General features: G+C 47.2%; 1 protein-coding gene and 1 long non-coding RNA gene across 3 annotated transcripts in view; one reads left to right on the top strand and one right to left on the bottom strand.

Annotated features, from left to right (window-relative positions):
• PORCN (porcupine O-acyltransferase) overlaps nucleotides 1–22,355 on the top strand; it is a 28,778-nt gene extending 6,423 nt beyond the window's left edge. Inside the window, exons 4-15 of one of the 2 annotated variants that reach the window (XM_081175765.1) lie at nucleotides 600–643; nucleotides 2,245–2,426; nucleotides 3,411–3,541; nucleotides 6,774–6,788; nucleotides 8,298–8,312; nucleotides 13,005–13,130; nucleotides 14,233–14,333; nucleotides 15,538–15,614; nucleotides 18,314–18,377; nucleotides 19,421–19,506; nucleotides 20,029–20,139; nucleotides 21,609–22,355. In XM_081175765.1, the coding sequence (XP_081031891.1) occupies nucleotides 600–643; nucleotides 2,245–2,426; nucleotides 3,411–3,541; nucleotides 6,774–6,788; nucleotides 8,298–8,312; nucleotides 13,005–13,130; nucleotides 14,233–14,333; nucleotides 15,538–15,614; nucleotides 18,314–18,377; nucleotides 19,421–19,506; nucleotides 20,029–20,139; nucleotides 21,609–21,710 (1,054 nt within the window). In that variant the 3' untranslated portion in view covers nucleotides 21,711–22,355. The remainder of the gene's footprint in view (nucleotides 1–599; nucleotides 644–2,244; nucleotides 2,427–3,410; nucleotides 3,542–6,773; nucleotides 6,789–8,297; nucleotides 8,313–13,004; nucleotides 13,131–14,232; nucleotides 14,334–15,537; nucleotides 15,615–18,313; nucleotides 18,378–19,420; nucleotides 19,507–20,028; nucleotides 20,140–21,608) is intronic. The other variant, XM_081175766.1, reaches the window with a different exon arrangement.
• Nucleotides 8,219–10,083, bottom strand: LOC308576473. The gene is made up of 2 exons (XR_014003259.1): nucleotides 9,902–10,083; nucleotides 8,219–8,424 (listed from the first exon to the last, which is right to left on the bottom strand). It is a non-coding gene; the product is annotated as an uncharacterized lncRNA (long non-coding RNA).
• Nucleotides 22,356–22,781: the final 426 nt, after the last annotated feature.

Raw genomic sequence — 22,781 nt, 5'->3', positions numbered from 1 at the left:
AATGGGAAGCGAAGTGCAACAGAAGTTAAGAAGATCTGGACAACTGTGGAGCAAAGGTGGCAGCTTGGCGATAGGAGAAACCACTACTTAATATATATATTAAAAGAATTGGAAGGGACGCCTCAGGGTCATCTAGTCCATGGGTAGGCAAACTAAAGCCCGGGGGCCGGATCCAGCCCAATCGCCTTCTAAATCCAGCCTGCAGACGGTCCGGGAATCAGCGTGTTTTTACACGAGTAGAATCTCTCCTTTTATTTAAAATGCATCTCTGGGTTATTTGTGGGGCCTACCTGGTGTTTTTACATGAGTAGAATGTGGGGCATAGGAATTGGTTCATATTTTTTTCCAAAATATAGTCCGCCCCCCCAAAGTCTGAGGGACAGTGGACCGGCCCCCTGCTGGAAAAGGTTGCTGACCCCTGATCTAGTCCAACCCCCTAAAATGCAGGAATCCAGCCCACAGCCGTCCCTGGGTGGGCTCGAACCACCAACCTTCTGGTTCACAGCCAGACATACTGACCCATTGCTCCACCTGAGGCATCATAACCATTTCCCATCTTTGACCTTCTCCCCTTCTTCCCCCGCCCTTCCTTTTTGCAGGGAGATGCACATGGTGGACACCGTGAGCTGGCATAAGATGAGAGGTGAGTGTTTTGTGGATTTTCTCTTTCTAGGCCCTGATCAAGCCTTGGGGGATCGTGGGATAAGATGTTGGAGCTTGCTAGGGCTAGTCAGTTTGTGTGTGTGTGTGGAATGCGCTTCCTTTCCAAAAACTTGAAGATTGCTCAAAGTGCAGCGTTCATACTTCTCACTCTGCAAAGAACAGATAATAGGGAGCTCTGAGCAAGGAGGACTCCCAGATTCTGTGCCTGGTTTTGGGAAGTGGGAATGAAACCGATGGGACTGTGAGGCAGCCAGGGCTTCTGGGATTTGGCCCTGATTGGGTCTCAAAGGGAAGCCGGTTCTTTTTCATAGGTTAGATGGGGGCGGGACAAGCCAGGTGTTTCCTCCAGGCAGAGCAGTTGGTCTCTTACCTTTCTCGCCCTGATCTGGCCACAATGATCCACACGACGGTCACCTCCAGGCTTGATTATTGTAACTCGCTCTGACCCAGAAACTCCAGCAGGTGCAGAATGCCACTGCGAGGCTCCTTACGGGGTCCTTGCTGTGGGATCACATTCATCCAGTGCTTTACCAACTGCACTGGCTCCTGGTGGAGTACAGGGTCAGGTTTAAGGTGCTGGTTTTGACCTTTAAAGCCCTATGCGGCCTAGGACCCACGTACCTTCCGGACTGCCTCTCCTGGTATGCCCTGCAGAGGACCCTAAGGTCCACAAATGACAACATTTTGGAGGTCCCAAGTCACAAAGTGGTTAGATTGGTCTCAACTAGGGCCAGGGCCTTTTCAGTACTGGCCCCGACTTGGTGGAACACTCTGTCACAAGAGACTAGGGCCCTGCGGGACTTGACATCTTTCCGCAGAGCCTGCAAGACAGAGCTGTTCCACCTGGCCTTTGGTTTGGACTCTGTCTGACCCTTATGTTTCCCTCACCTTACGGTTTTGATCTATGGGCTACTTTTAAATGAGGCTGCATTTTAAATTGCATTTTAACCTGTATTTTAAATTGGTCCGTCCCCCATTATGTTTTTACTGTAATTTTACTGGTGTTAGCTGCCCTGAGCCCGGCTTTGGCCAGGGAGGGCGGGGTATAAATAAAATTTTTTATTATTATTATTATTATTGTTGTTGTTGTTGTTGTTGTTGTTGTTGTTGTTGTTGTTGTTATTATTATTATTATCATCATCATCATCATCATCATCATCATCATCTCATCTCCCCATGTGTTCCATTTATCTTTTCTACATTCTGTGGCTAACACAACATGCTTGGTTCTCATTGGGTTCGGTTTTTATTTTTTTTTTGCAGGGAGGTGGGTTCTCTTTCAGGTTTTGAAATATATAGTACTTCTTCGACTCTTGAGTTTGGCTGCCAATAGCTCCTCCTTGTTTCTCAGTGGCTCTCTTTTGTCCTCTTGGCACTCAGCACTTGAGTTTTCCATTAAAAGGAATTACATTCCCCTCTATTTGGCGGTCCCATTCAGCCACCATGGACTATTACCTTTTCTCGATTTGCCTGATACTTTTTCAAAAGTCATGTCCCATCTTGGGCAGTGAGGTCCATAGGTTACGGGCAAGCACTGAAGCATGAATCTCTATTGCGTGTCTGTCTGCTCCCTCCCACCAGGTGCCCAGATGATTGTGGCAATGAAGGCCGTGTCGCTGGGCTTTGATCTGGACCGGGGCGAGGTGCCAGCCATCCCCTCCCCAGTAGAGTTCATGGGATATATCTACTTCATTGGGACTGTCATCTTTGGACCCTGGTTCCGCTTCCGCACCTACCAGCAGGCCGTGGAAAGCAGGAGAATGGTGAGCTCCCTATCGTGTGTTTACTCCTGGCCCAGTATGGGGAACAGGGCCTGGTTAGTTGGGGGTTCAGTAAAAGGGCACCATCTTTGAATATTGGAAACCCACATCCATCCTACCCAAGCGTTTTATTACGTCATTATTCCATTATTATTATTATTATTATTATTATTATTATTATTATTATTATTCCCTGCCCATCTGACTGGGTTGCCCCAGCCGCTCTAGGCGGCTTCCAACATAAATAAAAACATTAAAAAAATAAACATTAAAAAGACTTCCCTATACATTGGACGCTCGGGTTGCGAACTTGATCCGTGCAGGAGGCACGTTTGCAACCCGCAGCGTTCACAACCCGCAGGGCCGCATCTGTGCATCCACGAGTCGTGATTTGGCACTTCTGCGCATGCGCAAAGCATGATTTAGTGCTGAAACCTGGAAGTAATCCATTCCGGTATTTCAGCGTGGTGCGCAACCCGAAAATGTGCAACCTGAAGTGTCTGTAACCCGAGGTATGACTGTACAGGGCTGCCTTTAGATGGCTTGGGGGTTGGATAACTCCATACCCTCCAACATTTCTCTGGTGAAAATAAGGATGTACTAAAGAAAATCAGGACATTCTGGAATCAAATCAGAATCTGGGATGGCTTTTGTAAATCTGAGACTGTTCCTGGAAAATAGGAACACTTGGAGAGTCTGTATCCCTTGTTCAAACACATTTTGATTTTGTTCTGTGAAAGCCTTGAGTTCTCTGGGTATAGGGCAGTATATCAACAACCACCACTACCACCACCACAACAGCACCAGCCTTATAACAACCACAACAACAACCACAACAACAACAACACCAGCCTTATATCTGATGAGTTGACATGAAAAGGGTCTCTCATTTCTATTCATACTAAGATAATGACATAAAAACAGTGTGAAAGACACAGGCCTGTGATAGTATTTTCTTTGTCTTTCTCTCTCTTTCCTCTCCTGCAGAGCTTCTCCTGGCTCCAGAAGGTCTGCCTGAGCTTCTTCCTCTGCCTTGTGTGCCTCATCATGTCCACTTGTGTGGCCCCCTATCTCTTCTCTTACTTGATACCCCTCTACAGCTACAAGCTACTCAGGAAGTAAGTTGGTTGCTCCAAAGAGATGCTCTGACCTCGGCCCCAGGCTCCCTACAGCTGGCCCATTGGGTTTGTTAGGGAATCCAGCCAGTAAGCACAGGCCAGATTAACCCTGATGGGAAGTGTGCTGTAGAGCAGGGCTCCCATAAAATGGCGGGCCCTAGTATATTTTTAATTCCTGGGTGTTTTCAAAGGCAAGATCACTTTATTGTCTGACTTCCTCTCTTCCTCTATGCCTCTGAATCATTCAGAGAACTGTATTCCACTTACCGTATTTTTCGCTCTATAACACGCACCAGACCATACCATTTCCTCCTTTTAGAGGAGGAAAACAAGAACAAAAATATTCTAAACGAAATAGTGGATATATGATTTTTGTGGTTCATGCTGTGGCCGCAGACATGTGATCTGACAGTGAGTTTGGAGTAGCCCAATGCAAAAATCCTGAGGATCCATGTGGATCCATGCTTTGTAACCACGGAGGAGGGAAGGAAGGGGAACCATGGATCCTCTCCTCACGACTGCAGGAGATCCCCACCACCACCCGCAGGCATTCGCTCCATAACACGCACAGACATTTCCCCTTACTTTCTAGGAGGAAAAAGTGAGTGTTATGGTGCAAAAAATACGGTACTTTAAGCTCTTACACAAACCAAAAAGCTCTCTTGCGAATACTGGAGGGGGGAGGAGGAAGGTGAAATAGGGTATATGGGATATGGTCCTTGACCATATATATCAGGTCATTTATTGCAGGTTAGCTGCCCCTTGACTGGAATCAGAGTGGCTAAACATAAGGAACAGGCTGAATGTTCTCCCCCTTTTGTGTGTATCTGAAGAAGTGTGCATGCACACGAAAGCTTATACCAAGAACTAACTTAGTTGGTCTTTAAGGTGCTACAGGAAGGATTTTTTTTTATTTTGACTATGGCAGACCAACACGGCTACCTATCTGTAACTGGAACCATGGAAGGCACCACATTGAGCCGCATGAAATGGAAGTCCATCAACCTCAGTGTATCTGAAGAAGTGTGCATGCACACGAAAGCTTATACCAAGAACTAACTTAGTTGGTCTTTAAGGTGCTACAGGAAGGATTTTTTTTATTTTGACTATGGCAGACCAAGACGGCTACCTATCTGTAACTGGAACCATGGAAGGCACCACATTGAGCCGCATGAAATGGAAGTCCATCAACCTCAGTGTATCTGAAGAAGTGTGCATGCACACGAAAGCTTATACCAAGAACTAACTTAGTTGGTCTTTAAGGTGCTACAGGAAGGATTTTTTTTATTTTGACTATGGCAGACCAACACGGCTACCTATCTGTAACTCCCCCTTTCTGTGAGTGTTTGTGGGTGAAGCTATTCCGGATTCATTGACCCAGGGTTAGGTTAATTAACATGGGGACTAATTAATATGTTTCCTGCTGTGGAAGCTTCTGAAAATACAATTCTGGGCAAAGTTCTCATGATGTAACAGTACTGCATCCCCTGTTCTAAAACTTCAGCTTCTAGCTCAGGCCTGCCCAACGTTATGATCTTTGGGCCTGGTGGGCCAAAATATGGCATTTGTCTTCCATCTGTGATGCTGTTTAGCACCTAGGGGACAGAGGGGATATGTTTTGTACAGGGTGAGCTACTCTAAACTCCGACCAGCAGCCATTCTGCTGCTGGCTATACAGTTCAGAAGGGCTTCCAGCCTCCTCCTTTAAGGCCCTGAGAGAATTGCTTTCACATCCACAAGCCATTTGGCAACTAGGACAGAAGTAATGAACCTGTGGCCCTCCAGTTGAGAGCTTTCCAAACTGTGAGTCGCGACACATTAGTGTGTCGGCTGAAGTGTGTAGGTGTGTCACACGAACACTCCCCACGCTCCTCCCAGGGCTGGAAAATGGTTAGTTTAACCTCCGGTTTGCTAGTAAAACCAAATGACTGTGTCGCAAAATGATGCATGTCTCAAAAGTGTGTCACCAACATTAAAAGTTTGGGAAGCTCTGGTCTAGTTGTTGAATGGCATCAGCTCCCAGGAGGCCAGTGGTTGAGGATGATAGGAGCTGTGTTTCACAACCTCTGGAGAGCCACACAGATTCCCCATGCTGGGGCTCTGATAAGTGCCTGGTATCTTCACCTTGGGGTAGTTATTGGGCCTTGGAATAACCGTAACAGATAAGGGTGCTGTGGCCCTTGGCTGTGGGTGTGAGAAACCTGTGGCCCTCCCGATGTTGCTGCAGGATCCCGTTTTAAGACTGACGCTGCAGAAACAGTACCGTACTTTTCCGAGTATAAGACTATGTTTTTTCTCTTTTAAAATCATGCTAAAAAGTGGGGGTCATCATAGGGTGGATGTTTGTTTGATTGGTTGCTGCTGCAGCTGTCAGCAGCTATTGTGCATGTTATTGGTTGCTGTGTCAATGGGTGGTGTTGATTGGCTGATGCTCTGGCAGTTGGGTGAGTGATTGGCAGCTTCTGCCAGTGATGGGACAGACGGGAGGCAGATTTGGCGACGTGTGCGGGTGAGTGATTTTTGGCAATCCCCGCTTAAAAAGCTCAACAACCCTGGGTAATCCTTTGCAAAAAAAAAAACCTCAACAACTCTGTGCCATCTCCCCTCATTTTCTTAAATCTGAGTCCCTCAAAATAGGGAGCGTCTTATAACGGAAAAGTACGGTACTTCTTCACACAAGGCACAATCAGCTATGGAGTTTCTCTGCCATGAAATGCGGTGGGCCAAAAGTGGTTTGAACAAATCTGTGAAGGAAGAGCCTATCAAAAGTGGCTGCCAGTTAGTTACTGGGCTACGTGGTTGGTTTTTGGTGTGTGGGGTTTTTGTCAGTGAAGCTCTGTTGTGCAGCCTCTCGTCCCAGTTTCCCCTTCCAGTTCTTCTGTGTTAAAATTTTGCATTGGTACGGTGAACGAAGAGAGGATCCCAGGAATATTGAGGCATTTAACAATTGCACAATTGAATTCAGTGGATGCTAGGCCAGGGAGAAGAATTTCAGCAGTTGTGGCCTTTTCCATCCATACTGGGAGAAGCAGACCTTTATCAAACCTTTTCCTGCCACATAGTTAAATCGTGTAAGAGCATTCAAGGGCAGGTATTTTAAATATTATTTGGAATGTCCTAAAGCCTGATGAGCTCATTTTCTTTCTCTTTCTCTTCTGCGTTCTTTTGCTTCGTTTCCTCTGCCCTCTCCCTCCCGGTTCTCTCTCTGTTGGGATCGTGCTACTTGCCACAGGAAGCGCAGAAGCAGGTAACACCCGCCCAGCGCATCTCTCTGGCTGCCGGGCTGCATCATCTCACTCATTGCACAGCTGCATTCTTAACCTTCACGTGTCTTTTGTGGCTTCCATCAGTGGCAACCCATTTGTTCTGTCTCTTGACGGGAGGCACCGTGGGGTCATGGCTACCTCAGTCTGTTCGCCATGTTCCAGACACGGTTTGTTTTTTCTCTGTGAGGCCCAGCAACCGACATATCCTCATTGACTCGCTTTCACTGTGCTCGCTGTGTCTTGGCCTGTGTCCGGTGTGTCTGCTGTCCTTGTCTAGTCAGTGCCACTTGTGGCTGCTTTGCTTGACATTTCTGTGGTCTTCACCAATTCGCCCTGCTTAGGTCTGTGTCACCTGGTGGCTTTGAAGTAAGGCTTGGCTTTCTTTCCCCAAGTCTTGTGTAGTGTGACTTATTCCATGCCTTGAGCACTCCACTTCTTTCTGTGCAGTGAGGCCTAGTCTGCACTCGTGCCAGAACCTTAATCACAACCTACAAAGGCACTTAGCTCAATGGAAGACCCTCCGTCTGTAAAGGTGCCTGCCTTTAAAGTACCAAATGCTGGCATCAAACAACAGCGTGTGGCCACCAGATTTATGCAGCAGCGTTGTGTGACTTCATGGTGCCCGGGGCAGGCATGAACCCAGTGCCCCCCATGCCAGTGCCCCCAGTGAGGCCCAGCCCAGTGCTCCTCTCCCTGAGGGTTGGTTCCTCCACCGCCGAGAGAAGAGCGCTCCGCTGCACTGGGGGCACCTGCTTCCCGTGCCCTCAAAAATCCACGCCCAGGGCTATAGTCCCTCTGGCACACCCCTGCCTTTATGCTGTTCTTTGTGAGCTCCTAAGAAGTGTCTAGAGGCCACAATGAGAAATAGGAAGCTTATTCTGATCCAGTGAGGGAAGTACAGTGGTACCTCTGGTTATGTACTTAATTCGTTCCGGAGGTCCGTTCTTAACCTGAAACTGTTCTTAACCTGAAGCACCACGTTAGCTAATGGGGCCTCCCGCTGCTGCCGCCACACCGCTGTGCGATTTCTGTTCTCATCCTGAAGAAATGTTCTTAACCCAAGGTACTATTTCTGGGTTAGCGGAATCTGTAACCTGAAGCGTATGTAACCCGAGGTACCACTGTATTATGTTTTCAAGCCAGGGCTCCTGCCTTTTCCTGGCACAGAGGAAGAAAGCGCCTTCTGTTTGACAAGTTTGTCATGCAGATCTTAATGAAAGAACTGTTATTGAAATTTCTGCACTTGCACACTATCATACAATACAATACCCACAGGCCTGGCTTTGTTCAATGCAAACCAAAGCTGTCCAAATTACAACTGAAATCTTCAGCATATTGGCACTGCCAGCCATGGCTCTCTGTGGCTTTTTTATAGTTCTGTGGTTCAGTCTATATGGAACACCTCAATGCCCCAATATCTACTGATATCTTTATTCTTTCCTCTCTGTTTCTCGCTCCTGCCATGTTCTTCCCCTCCTTGCTTCTGCCAGGAGCACCATGGTGAGGTGAGTCTTCATGGGGGCATCTGTTTCTTCTCTGACCCATCGTGTGGGTTTTGCAAAGGTTCACTGGCCTCTAAGGCAGGCAAGCAAAATAATCAAGGGGTTGGAGCAGCTCCTGTAGGGAGGGGAGGTTACAACATTTGGGGTTATTTTGTTTAGAGAAAAGGCGAGTAAGTCAGCAGGACAGTGTAGAGGTGGAGAACTTCAGGCACAGTGGGGAGAAAGTGGACCGGGAGAAGTTTTGCTTCCTCTCCCATAATATGGGAGCTCCGAGCCAGGGAAGCTGAACGTTGGAAGTTTCAGGATTGATGTGGCGTGGCTTCATATCAAGCAAGACGGTTGTCTAGCTATTTTACGCCCTGCCCTTGAGAGCTCCTTTAACGCATCAAGTAGCAGTTATTCCAAACTAGTATTATTCCAGGATGATTGGCTCATAGAGGGAATGCAATTGGCATTGAGCCGACAAAGGCTTCAAATCCCCATTTTGCAGAGTTAGCACCATCGGAGGGATCTAAGAGTTACTGCTGATGCTAAGAGTTATCTGCTGACCTGCATGTAGCTCTTGTCTCTACTAACCAGAAATTCTCCGTGAATCAAGAATGATTGTTTGGGATTACTAAAACTGCTAGGGAGATTTTTGGCATGAACACCTGTCACCTAAGAAAAATGGAGAAACGAAAAATTGTGACTTGAGATTTGCAGTTACGTCTGGAGGAGCAGTAGTACATAGGGTACAGATCCCAGGATCTTCTCGGGGGCAGGGGTGGACCTGTGTCTTTGGCTCACTGACTTGAAATTACCAGTCGAAGTGACTTCTCTCTAGACATTGAACAGGTTTATCAGGCTGGGGGGGGGGGCTCACAGGGCAGCCAAACACAGGACTTAGTGCTATGATTCTAAAGTTAAAGGAGCAGTACTTGAAGGTGTGCATAAATGTTCACATGATGAAATATGGGGAGAGCACAATTCTGATTTTTCAAGATTAAAGTTAAGGGGGTAACGGGGTTTAGACCCATTACTGCTGCAAAAGGGGGTGAGTATTAAGTGGGAGGGGGCTTCCCTTTCAAACTGGCTTCCCAGCATAAAGATAAGTCTATACTGCACCAACTCTAAGAGATGCAGGTGTGCTACTATCCAAAGTACGCCTGGAAGTCCCAGAAGGGCTGCAAGAATCCGATCCCAGCTGACAACAGCTAGGATAAAGAACACAATAAAACATTATGTTTGTGCATGTCTGTTTTCCTTGCCCTGGGAACAGCAGAAGGAGTGCTCTAAAAGCAAGAACCTTTGGACTGCAACAGCCCGCCCCCCCAGGAGCTAAGAAAGAGAGCAGAGCCACCGAGTGATATCCATCAAGGCCCTCTCTTTATATTCTTGTAATGTCCTGGTTTATGGTTACCCTGGTGGGGGTTTTTCATTTTCGTTTCATATATAGTTTAACTGTCCCCATTTTTTACTGCCACCTCACACTGCATTATTGCCCTTTATTATGAAACATTTCTTATGAGCTGGCCCTTGGGGGGGCATCTATACCGCCAATCTTATGTCGTCAACCCCCATTGCTCGCCCACGATTAAGGAGTGGATATACACCTGATATTCAAGGGTGGCATAGCTGATCCCTCAGCTCCCTTTCTGAAGCTCACCCTGGAGGAGCTGCAGTTGATAGAAAATCCATTTTACAGAACAACACTCAAAATCTGGAGGGGCTCCGTCAAAGTCTTGGCTCCAACACCCTCTCTTTTTACTCCATTTGGAGAACACCCTCGTTTTCAACCTACAGTGGTGCCCTGCAAGACGAATGCCTCGCAAGACGGAAAACTCGCTAGACGAAAGAGTTTTCCGTTTTGGAGGTGCTTCGCAAAACGAATTTCCTATGGGCTTGCTTCGCAAGACGACAATGTCTTGCGAGTTCCTGCTGGTTTTTTTTCCTTTCCCCCCTTTTTCTAAGCCGCTAAGCCGCTTATCAGCTGATCCAATCAGCAGATAAGCCGCTAATAGCGCTAATCCGTCAATGGGCTTGCTTCGCAAGACGAAAAAACTGCTAGACGAAGAGAATCACAGAACGGATTCTTTTCGTCTTGCGAGGCACCACTGTACTTTTGAGAGTGGTCACTTTGGTCATTGGGCAGTCAAGAGTTTCTTCCGTGTTTTGGATCGGTTAGAGGGCAACGAATGAGCAGCCTTGCCTGAAGCTCATTGGCACTCCGGTGAACGGTTTTCAAATGGTGCAAATTCAATCTTTTAGTGCACTTGTCCTTAGAACGCAAGGCCCGCTCAGAATGCTCACCTTTTATGAGCACATTTGTATGGGCTTGTCTGGAAACTTGAAAGGGGTGGTTTCTATTGGTAAAACCTATTGGTGTTTCGCAACTTTCAGACTAGTTGCAGGACCTTAGCCAGACCTAGCAGAGTGCACGCAGAATCCACGGAAGCAATTGGCAGCTTGGCTGCAGACAGGATAGACGAAGCAGGAACCAGGAACTTGTAGTTAGGTGTTTAGTATATACAGTGGACTATTTACAGGAACAGAACACGGATCGACCAAATTTCTAAATCTTTTTTCACTTCTGACCAACATTTCTCATAGTTATCTTTAAATAAATTCACATTCTTAGAGGTCATATTCACCCCCGGGTATTTTACCTTCTTAACCAATGTTAAGTCTGTCTCTTTCTGAAACCCCTCTCTCTATCGGCGTCAAATTTTTCTCCAAAACCTTGGTTTTTATTTATTCAGTTTAAAACCTGCCACCTGCCCAAAATCCTGGATCTTGACCAATCAGGGAGCTACCTCCATGTCTCTGTTATCACCAGGCAGACTTACTCCTTCACATGACCTTCTGGCTGTCTGCCAAACCTTAATTGACTCTGTGTGAGTAGCTGTACGTACACAGATTCCCAACAGTTTCTTTATTGTAAAGTACAAGGGATTTCTGTCGGAAGAGGGAGGGACTGCATCTAGTCTGAGAGAGGGAGGCTGATCTGGGCAGAAATATTGATGAAGGAAAGTTGAGAGTCCAATGAGGCAAACTCCGCTCAGTTTCAGCCAGAATTAAAGAACTGGTGCATCAGGTGGGTCTCTGATGAGACAGTGCACCTGTTACAATGGGAAGAGTAAACCGAAATCTGCCCATGCAATGCTAGTGGGGCTGCTGCATATTGGGCATGGACTACCACAGATGGTAGTTGTGCCTAGTAGTGGCAGCTTTTTGGACCTGCGTTTTTCAGGAAATCTTGGTGATTGTTTCTGCAGCTTATTCTCTCAGACGCAGCTCTGCCTCTGTTGTCTGCCTTTTCATCAAGTATGAAACAGGTGATCTATGAAGAACTTAGCCTTTTTTCTTTTTTAAAGTGGCTATTAAGCTAGAAATCATTGGCGTTCTCATTCTCCCTTTGCTTTGGAGGGTTGCTGGGCAAAGTGTGTCAGATTTGCTGGTGTAAGGGTCTTGCTAAGGCTTCTTGAGTCAGAGGTACCTGGTGGCCTCTTCTGGTGTTTATTGGTTGTAAGGATAGCTAAGTCGGACCTCCTCTCTCAAAACCCAGCTTTGAGAGGCATTTCATTTGGGACTGTGACCACCTACAAAGACAAGTACAGTCAAACCTTGGTTGTTGAATGGAATCTGTTCCAGAAGCCTAGTCAGCTTCCGAAATGTTCGACAAGCGAGGCACGGCTTCCAGTTGGTTGCAAGAGCTTCCTGCACTCAGCAGAAGCCACATCAGATGTTCAGCTTCCAAAAAACTTTTGAAACCGGAGCATTTACTTCCACGTTTTCAGCGTTTGGGAGCCAAAACGTTCCAAAACAGAGCCGTTCGGGAATCGAGGTTTGACTGTATATCCTATACATACTGTATTTATCGCTCCATAAGACACACTTTTTTCCTCCTAAAAAGGGGAAATGTCTGTGCGTCTTATCGAGCGAATGTGTGGTCGATCGCTGGCTCCCTTTCCAGCCCCACTACCTTGCCCAGGCCTCCATTGTTGAATGTTCTGCAGACGGAGGCTGTTTGTTTCCCCAGCGACATGTGACTGGCTGATTAGATTATCTGTCTGGAAACTGTAGAAATGGCTCCCTTTCCTTTCCTAAAGAAGCTGCAGAACTGTGAGTTGAACCACATAAAAACAGGATTTTTTCCCTTTGCAAAGTAAGCTCAACAACTTTGAGCTGATCCTCAAAAAAGGGGCTTTCCCCTTTGCAAAAGAAGCTGCACAACTTTGAGCTGATCCTCAAAAAAACTGGGGCTTTCCCCCTTTCCTCCTCTAAAAACTAGGTGAGTCTTATGGAGCGAAAAATACGGTGATGTGTTCTTTGCTGCCCTGCAGTGCTGTTCCATAGTATCCAGGATACTAATTGTAGTTCCAATGTGGGTTTTTTTCTCTTCATTTCTTGTATTATTACCTGGTTTTTACTTCCTGGCGTTTTAATTGTTTCCCCTATCTAAATAAAATAAGGAGAGCACTTCATACGGCACCATGGAATTAGATGGCTTTAGAAACGGATTAAACCAATTCATGGTCGGGAATAAGGCTGTGTTCCGCTGTCAGAGGCAGTATTCCTGTGAACACCTGTTTCTGGGAATCACCTGCTTGTAGGCTTCTCACAGGCATCCGGTTGGCCACTGTGAGGACAGAGAGGCCTTTGCCCTGATCCAGCGGGACTGTTCTTACATCCTTGTGTCTTGCTGTTGCAACGCAGCTGGCTTCGGGCTTACGAGAGCGCTAGCTCCTTCCACTTCAGCAACTATTTTGTGGGCTTCCTGTCCGAAACAACGGCCACCTTGGCAGGGTCTGGCTTCACGGAGGAGAAAGACAACCTGAAATGGTGAGTGTTGTTGCAAGGGGGGGGGAGAGGTGGGGGGGTGCCTAGGATACTGTACTAAAAATGTAGCCTCCTTAAATCCCACAAATAGGTAAATCAGAAAACAGGTCTTAAAGTAACTTTTTATGCATAGCTCGGTCTGCTGGAATAGTTTTTGCAAATGTGTTAAATGTGGGCAGGTTCCCCCCTCCCTGGTTTGTTTTTTGGTGGGTAGTTATTAATAATAATGGCTTCGATTCAGACTCAGTTGAATTTAGTCTGCAATCTGAACTGTGCTTACCTGGGAGTTAAGCTCCATTGAATTCAGTGGGATTTAATGCTGGCTAGACATGATTCGGATTATCACCTCGTGTTGCCAAGTCAGTGGAGACTTTTGATGAGTCCAAAGATTCCCCCCTTCCTGATTTCTTTTTTTATAAAAACATTTTTATTTTTTTTAAGATTTTAAAATATAACTTTATTGAATAATACAATCAATTTCCAAACACATTGTTTCTTCTTTCTTCTTACCTTTTTTTGCGGTTTTCGTTTGGCAAGTATGTAAATTGTGTTTTTGCAGATGTGTTTATTTTTTAAAAGTTTTATTGAACAATTTCAACATAACAAATTATCAATCCATTTAATCAATTAATTTCCCCCCCATCCCTCCCTCTCCCTCCCACCAAATACTTCCCTCAGCTCCCCTCTCTGATTTTTTTGCACATATCGCTCTCTGCATATTATAAAATTGTACATACCTTTATTTTGTCTATCATATGTTCACCTAATAAATTTGCAGATGTTTATTCAAAACCTGCCAAGGAGTCCAGTTCATTTTGTTGTCTTTTTAGATAATTTGTGAAAAGCTCCCATTCTTCCTTAAAGTCAGTTGTCGTTGTCCCACAATTTGTATGTCAATTTAGCCAGTTCTGCATAGTTCATCAGTTTTTCTTGCCATTGTTCTTTCGTTGGGATTTCCTCATTCTTCCATCCTTGTGCAATCAAGGCTCTTGCCGCTGTTGTAGCATACATAAATAAATTCTTTGTTTTTCTTGGCAAATCCCTATCAAAAAAATGCTTCCTGATTTCTGGCCTTCATAATGATTTTATTCCCTCCTCCTTCCAGGGATCTGACAGTGTCTCGCCCATTGAATGTGGAGCTGCCCCGTTCCATGGTGGAGGTTGTCACCAGCTGGAACCTGCCCATGTCCCGTTGGCTGAACTCCTGTAAGGATGTGTACACCTGCTATGTTAGTTATGTGGAGCCTTAGAAACAGGCTGCATGAGGACCCTCAGCCGTGGGCATCTGTGTCTGACTCGCCCCTGACAATGGCTCCCTGAGGAAGGGAGGTCAGTGACCCCTTACGGCAGGGATGGGGAACCTGTGCCCCCCCCCAGAAGATGCTTCCCAGCATAGTTAGGTTCTTGGGTCTCCCATTGTCTTCACCCCCCTCTTACTACTGGGAAGGGGGATGTAGAATACCCAGAACTCCTCTCTCTATTGCTCTAAATATTTACAAATCCTGGGGATAGACTTGAGATAATATAGTAGGGTTAATCCACACGTGCAGATTGGGGAGTGGGGAAAAGATTTCAGATCTGTGAGCCCTGAAATGGACTAAGTTATCTTCTCATCCAATGCTGGGCATTTCGACAGATCCAAATCTCTTTTCCTTTCACTAGTCAAGAGGTAAAGGAGCCCCTTTTAAGTAGGTTCTGGGCTGGCAAAAAAAGAAGTACTTCTTCACACAAGGTGTGATTAACCTGTGGAGTTTCTCTACCATGAAATGTGATGGATTTAAAATAGTCTGAACCGATTTGTGGAGGATGAGCCCTTCCAAAGCTGCTTGGCAGGATGGCTAAATGGAGCTTCCATGTTAGGAGGCAGTCTACCTATGATTTCCATATGATATGGTTAAATGTCAAAGGGAAGGCTACTGTAAGTTTCCCAAAAGTGTCCAGGTGGCCAGTATTGGGAACAGAATGCTGAACAAGATACATAGCGAACGTGTACTCTCCAGATATTGTTGGACTCCAAATGCCATCAGCCTCGGCCAGCATGACTAGTGATCAGGGGTGATAGGAGTTGTAGTCCAGCAAGATTGGGAAGAGCCACATTTTCCTTTCCCTCAAAATTAATCTCAAACAGCAAGGCTGTTCAGATTCTTAAGTCTGTGGAAGCGTCATGCCCTAGAACTGGCCAGGTGTGAGAGATCCCCACCAATCCAGTGCTATGTGGGAAGAGGAGGAGTGACAGCTTCCAGAAAATACTTTGAAACTCAGTGGCCGAGTGCCTGGAACAGATAAATGTAGTAGCTTGAAGTAAGTGCCTTTTACTGCATCTCAGTTGAGGTGGGGAAAAGCTGGCCAGGGCATCCAGTAGGAAGCAGCACGTTCTGTCCCATCACTAACTTTCTCCGCCTGTTTCCAGATGTCTTCAAGAACTCCCTGAAACTGGGCACCTTTTCAGCAATCATTGTAACCTATGCAGCTAGTGCCCTCCTACATGTGAGTATCCCTTTACAGAAGCCGCTATTTCCCGTTCCTTGGTCGCACCCTGTCATGATGAAACATGTACTGATTTGTTTATCTCAAACATTTGTGCCCCATCTTTCTACCTGTAAGAGGCGCCAAGGCAGCTCACAATCACATGGACTAGTCCCCAGGGATTTTGGCAGTGTTTCACCCCGCCTCTGGGTGCTGCCTAAAGTAGGTTGCTTTGCCCTGCTGCAAGGCAGGACTGGCCTGACCATCCCTCCCTTTCACGAATGGCTACTCAGGACAAACCTGTTGACCTTCATCAGTTTCCTTCCCAATATGCACCAAATGGCTGCCAGGCAGAGGTGGAAATGGCAGCAGGTGACAGCTCCAGGGTGCTCTAAGTGCTATATATGCGGTCTTGACTCTGCTACCACTCAGTGGATTTGTAACTGGCTGACTGACCGAACCCAAAGGGTGCTCATCAATGGTTCCTCTTCATCCTGGAGAAGAGTGACTAGTGGGGTGCCACAGGGTTCTGTCTTGGGCCCGGTCTTATTCAACATCTTTATCAACGACTTGGATGATGGACTCAAGGGCATCCTGATCAAATTTGCAGATGACACCAAACTGGGAGGGGTGGCTAACACCCCAGAGGACAGGATCACACTTCAAAACGACCTTGACAGATTAGAGAACTGGGCCAAAACAAACAAGATGAAATTTAACAGGGAGAAATGTAAAGTATTGCACTTGGGCAAAAAAAATGAGAGGCACAAATACAAGATGGGGGACACCTGGCTTGAGAGCAGTACATGTGAAAAGGATCTAGGAGTCTTGGTTGACCACAAATTTGACATGAGCCAACAGTGTGACGCGGCAGCTAAAAAAGCCAATGCAATTCTGGGCTGCATCAATAGGAGTATAGCATCTAGATCAAGGGAAGTAATAGTGCCACTGTTTTCTGCTCTGGTCAGACCTCACCTGGAGTACTGTGTCCAGTTCTGGGCACCACAGTTCAAGAAGGACACTGACAAACTGGAACGTGTCCAGAGGAGGGCAACCAAAATGGTCAAAGGCCTGGAAACGATGCCTTATGAGGAACGGCTAAGGGAGCTGGGCATGTTTAGCCTGGAGAAGAGGAGGTTAAGGGGTGATATGATAGCCATGTTCAAATATATAAAAGGATGTCACATAGAGGAGGGAGAAAGGTTGTTTTCTGCTGCTCCAGAGAAGCGGACATGGAGCAATGGATCCAAACTACAAGAAAGAAGATTCCACCTAAACATTAGGAAGAACTTCCTGACAGTAAGAGCTGTTCGACAGTGGAATTTGCTGCCAGGGAGTGTGGTGCAGTCTCCTTCCTTGGAGGTCTTTAAGCAGAGGCTTGACAACCATATGTCAGGAGTGCTCTGATGGTGTTTCCTGCTTGGCAGGGGGTTGGACTCGATGGCCCTTGTGGTCTCTTCCAACTCTATGATTCTATATGGAAAAGAGGCACTGTGATCCCCTGCCAAGCCCGGAGGAAGAGGCAGATGTCTATGAGATACAGGCTGATCCACTCAGAGAGGAACCTGTAAGGACAGGGCCTGTTTACCTTCCTTGAGCTCAGAGGATGAATCCCCGGTCATCTCCAGCCCCATGTAGAAGCCAGCGGTTGTAGAAGCAGAAAAAGTCATTTTCTAGAGCTCAGACAGCTCCTTCAAGAAGTCAAGGCTAACTGCAGTACAGTGGTACCTCAGGTTAAGAACTTAATTCGTTCCGGAGGTCCGTTCTTAACCTGAAACTGTTCCTAACCTGAAGCACCACTTTAGCTAATGGGGCCTCCTGCTGCTGCCGCGCGATTTCTGTTCTCATCCTGAAGCAAAGTTCTCAACCCGAGGTACTATTTCTGGGTTAGCGGAGTCTGTAACCTGAAGCGTCTGTAACCCGAGGTACCACTGTATAGGTCTTGCCAGCTGCCTTAAGGCTTCAGCTCTTTGCTGAAACAACATCACTCTGTAGCTGCAACAGGAGGGAGAGCTGCAGATGGGAGGGTCCACTGGCAGCTGCCCATGGTCCTGAATTCCCTGATCTCTGCTGAAAGAGACTCCACATGACTTTGCCAGCCCAGAAGAGATTCTGCTCTTCCCTTGTAAAGGTAAAGGAACACCTGACCATTAGGTCCAGTTGTGGCCGACTCTGGGGTTGTGGTGCTCATCTCGCTTTATTGGCCGAGGGAGCCGGTGTACAGCTTCTGGGTCATGTGGCCAGCATGACTAAGCCACTTCTGGCGAACCAGAGCAGCGCACGGAAACACCATTTACCTTCCCTCTGGAGCGGTACCTATTTATCTACTTGCATTTTTGGAGTGCTTTTGAACTGGTAGGTGGGCAGGAGCAGGGACCGAACAGTGGGAGTTCACCCCGTCGCAGGGATTCGAACTGCCGAGCTTCTGATCAGCAAGTCCTAGGCTCTGTGGTTTAACCCACAGCGCCACCTGCGTCCCATCCTCCCTTCTGAGACCCCCCAAAAAGAGCTTCTTGCAATCAGCAAGACTTCAGGGGAGTGGGCACTATTGCATCGGGGTCCAGAACTGCCATTTGTCTTTGCTTCATTAAGCCTCTTCTGGGGAGGGGAACACCCTTAAAAAGCAGTTAGTTTTCTTCAAGAATGCAAGCAAGACGCACCCCCTGTCCTGAGATTGCTGCTCCAACTGAGGAACTGTCTCTCTTCCTCTTCCTTCCCAGGGGCTGAGCTTCCACCTGGCGGCTGTGCTGCTCTCCCTGGGGTTTATCACTTACATTGAACACGGTGAGTTCCCTCTTTCCTTTGGTTGGGGACCAAATCCGGGTGGTTCTTTACCTCCATCTAGCCTTGGCCCAGAAATTGGCCCAGTTCAGACATAAAGACAGGTCATGGTTTGTTACATGCATGCCCCCTCCTCCCCTTGCTCCCTCCCTTGCGCTCGGGGGGATGGCATTCAAAGCTTTCTTTTGCCATATGTAACAAACCACAGTGATCGGTTTAATCCAAATACAGGAAACTGTGCTTTGAATAAACCACAATCTGTTAACAAGCCATGATCCTAAAACCAGTATTTAGGCTTTAAGCAGCAAATACAGCTCTTGAGCACAGCCTCTCACATGCAACCACTTCTTTTCTTTCTTTCTTTCAATAATTTTTATTGGTTTTACAAAATAAATCACGATTAACATTTTTCAATAAAATCCAAAATAAAGCAAGATTCTTCCAAATCGTAGGACTTCCCTCCTCGCCTCTGTGGGTCCTTTAAGTATCTTAATCAACTGCATATTATAGTTCATCCGAATTACAGTTCTCCAATATATCCAAAGTGTATGTAACATTGCAAGAGTCATTCAAAGCCTGCCAAAGAGTTCAAGTGTTTATACTGTTCTTTTAAGTACAATCTATATTTGTCCTATTCTCTATTGAAGTTTTGATAGTCCTGATTTCTGATTTTCCCTGTCAGTCTTGCCATCTCTGCATAGTCAAGTAATTTGCCACTCCTACTTTGTCAGTATCTTGTCTTCTTTCCATCGCTGGGCAAGCCACATCTTTGCAGCTGTAGTCGCGTACATGAACAGTCTTCTGAAATTCTTTGGGATATCTGCACGTAAAATTCCTGGTCTTTCAAAAAAAGTTGAACATTTTTGAAAGTTTTAAACATTTTAAAAATTCATTATATATCATTTCCCAGAATTCCTTTGTCTTTTTACAATTTCACCATGTATGGTAAAAGGTGCCCTCTTTTTCCTTACATTTCCAACGGAGATTTGAGTTAGTTCTATACATTTTTGCTAACTTACTGGGACTACCGCTTTCTTTCTGCCTAGTTCTCCGGAAGAGACTCGCCGTCATCTTTGATGCCTGCATACTTTCCAAGAGGTGCCCGCCAGGGTGTTCACATCGCCACAACACGGTGAGATGGGCCTTGGGTTCTGAGGATCTACAGGCAGCCCTTTATGCCGCCACACCAATGGTCTGGCAGCTCAATACATACAGTGGATGCTCGGGTTGCGAACGTGATCCGTGCGAGAAGCACGTTTGCAACCCGCAGCACCGCATCTGTGCATGCGTGGGTCACGATTCAGTGCTTACGCGCAAAGCACGATTTAGCGCTTCTGCGCATGCGCAAGCGCCAAAACCCGGAAGTAACTTGTTTTGGTACTTCCGGGTTCGGCGCAGTGCGCAACCCAAAATTGCGCAACCCAAAGCATCTGTAACCCGAGGTATGACTTCACGGTCTTCCTGGTGTCTCAGGCGGATGTCCTTTCCGGCTCTGCCTCCTGCGTTCCTTTTGAGGGTGGGGGTGGGTGCAGCTGAACATGCCAAGTGCGCTCCTTACTCCTCGCTTGGTTCCATCCCTGCCGGTTATAGCAGAGTGATTCCTGGTTGGTGCACCTGGACTGAGCCTCCACTGTTTCTTCTTCTTCTCCTGCAGAGTCTTTGGGTTTACCTCCTCAACCTGCTCTTTGGAGCGCTCGCCATTTTCCACTTGTCCTACCTCGGCTCGTTATTTGACATGGATGCAGACGACTCTGTGGAAGAGCAGGTAAAAGGGGCAAAGCCCAGACTCGGTGGGCAGTTGTGGTGGCCGTACTTTAGGACAACAACAACAAACCTATGGTTACGTGGAACATACTCAATAAACACACAAGACGTAACCGGCTGTACTTTTGAATAAATAAGGGATACTATTCATTATATCAAATTGTAGATTCCAACGGAAGTCTCATAAAGTTCAACGAAAAAAGCAGAAGACCCTGTGGATCAGTTCATTCTCTAGTCAGTTCATGAACTTTATGAGACTTCTATTGGAATCTACAGTTTGATATAATGAATAGTATACCGTATTTTTTGCTCCATTGGACGCAACGGACCATAGGAGGGGGAGAACAGGGGGGAAAAATTTCTTGTTCTCCCCCTCTAAAACAAGGTGCGTTCAAGGTACATTCACCAGAGCTTGTGGGGCTGGCGGTGGGGGGAAGCGCTGCTTTCCCCCACCGCCAGCCTCAAAGATCCCTGAAGCCTTTGGAGCGCAGCGCCCCGCTGCCCTGCAGAGGTTTGCGCGCAGCCATCCCCAAGCTAGAGCAGCGAGACGGAGCCCTCCCTCTCGCTGTTCTGGCTTGGGAACAGCCTTGCTAGCTTCTGCAGGACAGCGGGGTGAAGGCACCGTCCCCAAGCTAGAGCAGCGAGAGGGAGCGCTCCGCAGTGCTCCGTCTTCCTGTTCTGGCTTTGGGCTTAGCGGCGCAGTCTGCATTCGCTCTATAGGATGCACACACATTTCCCCTTAATTTTTGGAGGGGGAAATGTGCGTCCTATAGAACGAAAAATACGGTACCTTATTTATTCAAAAGCACAGCCGGTTATGTCTTGTATGTTTATTGAGCGTACTTTAGGACAGGCACATCCAGCTCCCAAGAGACTGCAATCTACTCACAATATAAAAAGACCGGCCATTGTCATTGCCAGGAGCTGTTGAGCTTTTTAAAGAGAAAAGTGGACCAAAGTTGTTGAGCTTTTTGAGGGGATCAAAAAGAAACACTGAGGTGATAGTGGAAACATTGAAGAAGCAGGACGAGGCAGGAGGCCCCAGAAGCAGGGCAGACTTTGGTCTTTCAAATTTCCACAGTGCCCTCTGCAAGCTCAAAATCCAGAGCCCTATGCCTCTTGCCTTCTGTTCTACTCAATTTACTCTATCATATTTGCACCCCCTGCAGCGCCCCCTAGGCTCAGCGCTCAGCATGGAAAAACTGTTTGCGCTGCACTAAAGCCCAGAAGAGAGTTTTTTTCTGGGGAAGAGGGATTACTTACAAATTACACTATTTTTTGAAAAAGAAATTAAATGCCGTTCTGTGGCATAGGCTGGGCTCACTGATTGCTGCAGAAAGATTGTGATGCATTGGGGGGGGGGGAGGAGCAGCTAAACTTGCCTGCCTGGAGTCTCCCTCCCTTTCAGCACCTCCTTCTTTGTCTGTGTTAAGCTTACATTTGTAAGAACTTTCTCTCCTTACCCTGCAGGGCTACGGGATGTCCTACACCATGCGCAAATGGTCTGAACTGAGCTGGGCCAGCCACTGGGCAACGTTCGCCTCCTGGGTCTTCTACCGCCTCATCAGCTGAGCTGCGACCTCGGTGCCGACGTGAGGAGACGGGGCAGAAGTCCAGGAAGGAGAGGCGGAACCAGCAGACCTCGTCTCCTTCAAGGAAGTCGGATGCCGTCCCGGGCTTGTGCATCCCTGGACACACTGGCTGGCCCCTTTCCCCCCTCTCAGGACACTTACGGAGGGAAGGGGCCTCTGGGCAGGGCATACTGTGTTCTGCCATGCGCTGGCAGGCCCTGACCCTATGCCCTCACAAAAGGAAGAAAATCAGGTCCCATGTGGAAAGGGGCTGCTGCCCAAACACACAGAGGTGGTCTTGCTTTTGGTTTTAGACTTCCTTCCCTCCTTCTGCCCCCATTTCATGATGGTTTGGGGACACAACATCCCCCGCCCCCCTGGGAAATTGTCTGCCCATCTTGGGGCTCCCTTTAATGACCAGTTGTGGAAGTTGCAGCACCGTTTCTCCTCCTTGTATGATTTAAAATGTGATTGTTTTATGTTAGAGCTGTTGCCCTACATTCTCCCCATGCATGCTCTCTTATTAGCTCCTTTTGCTCCCTTGCGGCTGACTGTCAGAACTGCACCGGCTGCTGTCATGGCATCCCTGGTTTTTGTTGGGATTATGGGCTCTTTCTTCAGTAAAGTCTGATGATTGGTTGATTGTTATCACCGTCTCTTTTAAACTGTATGTGGATTTCTGTCGTCTCCCCTTCGCTGTCTCTGAGGGAAGGGCAGGGGATGCAGATTAAGGAGGTTATGGTACCTGCGTTTCCAAGTAGGGCCGGCCCACCCATGAGGCAAGGTGAGGCAGCTGCCTCAGGTGGCAGGATCCACAGGGACAACAGAACCAACCTCCAAGGAATACAGTCATACCTCATGTTACGTTTGCTTCAGGTTGAGCATCTTCAGGTTGCGTCCCGCAACAACCCGGAAGTACTAGAAAGGGTTACTTTCGGGTTTCACCGCTTGCGCATGAGCAGACGTGCAAAATGACGTCGCGTGCACGCGCAGAAGTGGCGAATGGTGACCCGCAGATGTGGGTTGCGTTCTGCTCATGTTGCAAACTGGCCTCCGGAACGGATCTTGTTCG

The sequence above is a fragment of the Podarcis bocagei genome (genome assembly GCF_964188305.1).
Source record: "Podarcis bocagei genome assembly, chromosome: 17".
NCBI classification, from domain to species: domain Eukaryota; kingdom Metazoa; phylum Chordata; class Lepidosauria; order Squamata; family Lacertidae; genus Podarcis; species Podarcis bocagei.
This window is presented reverse-complemented; position numbering and strand designations above follow the sequence as displayed.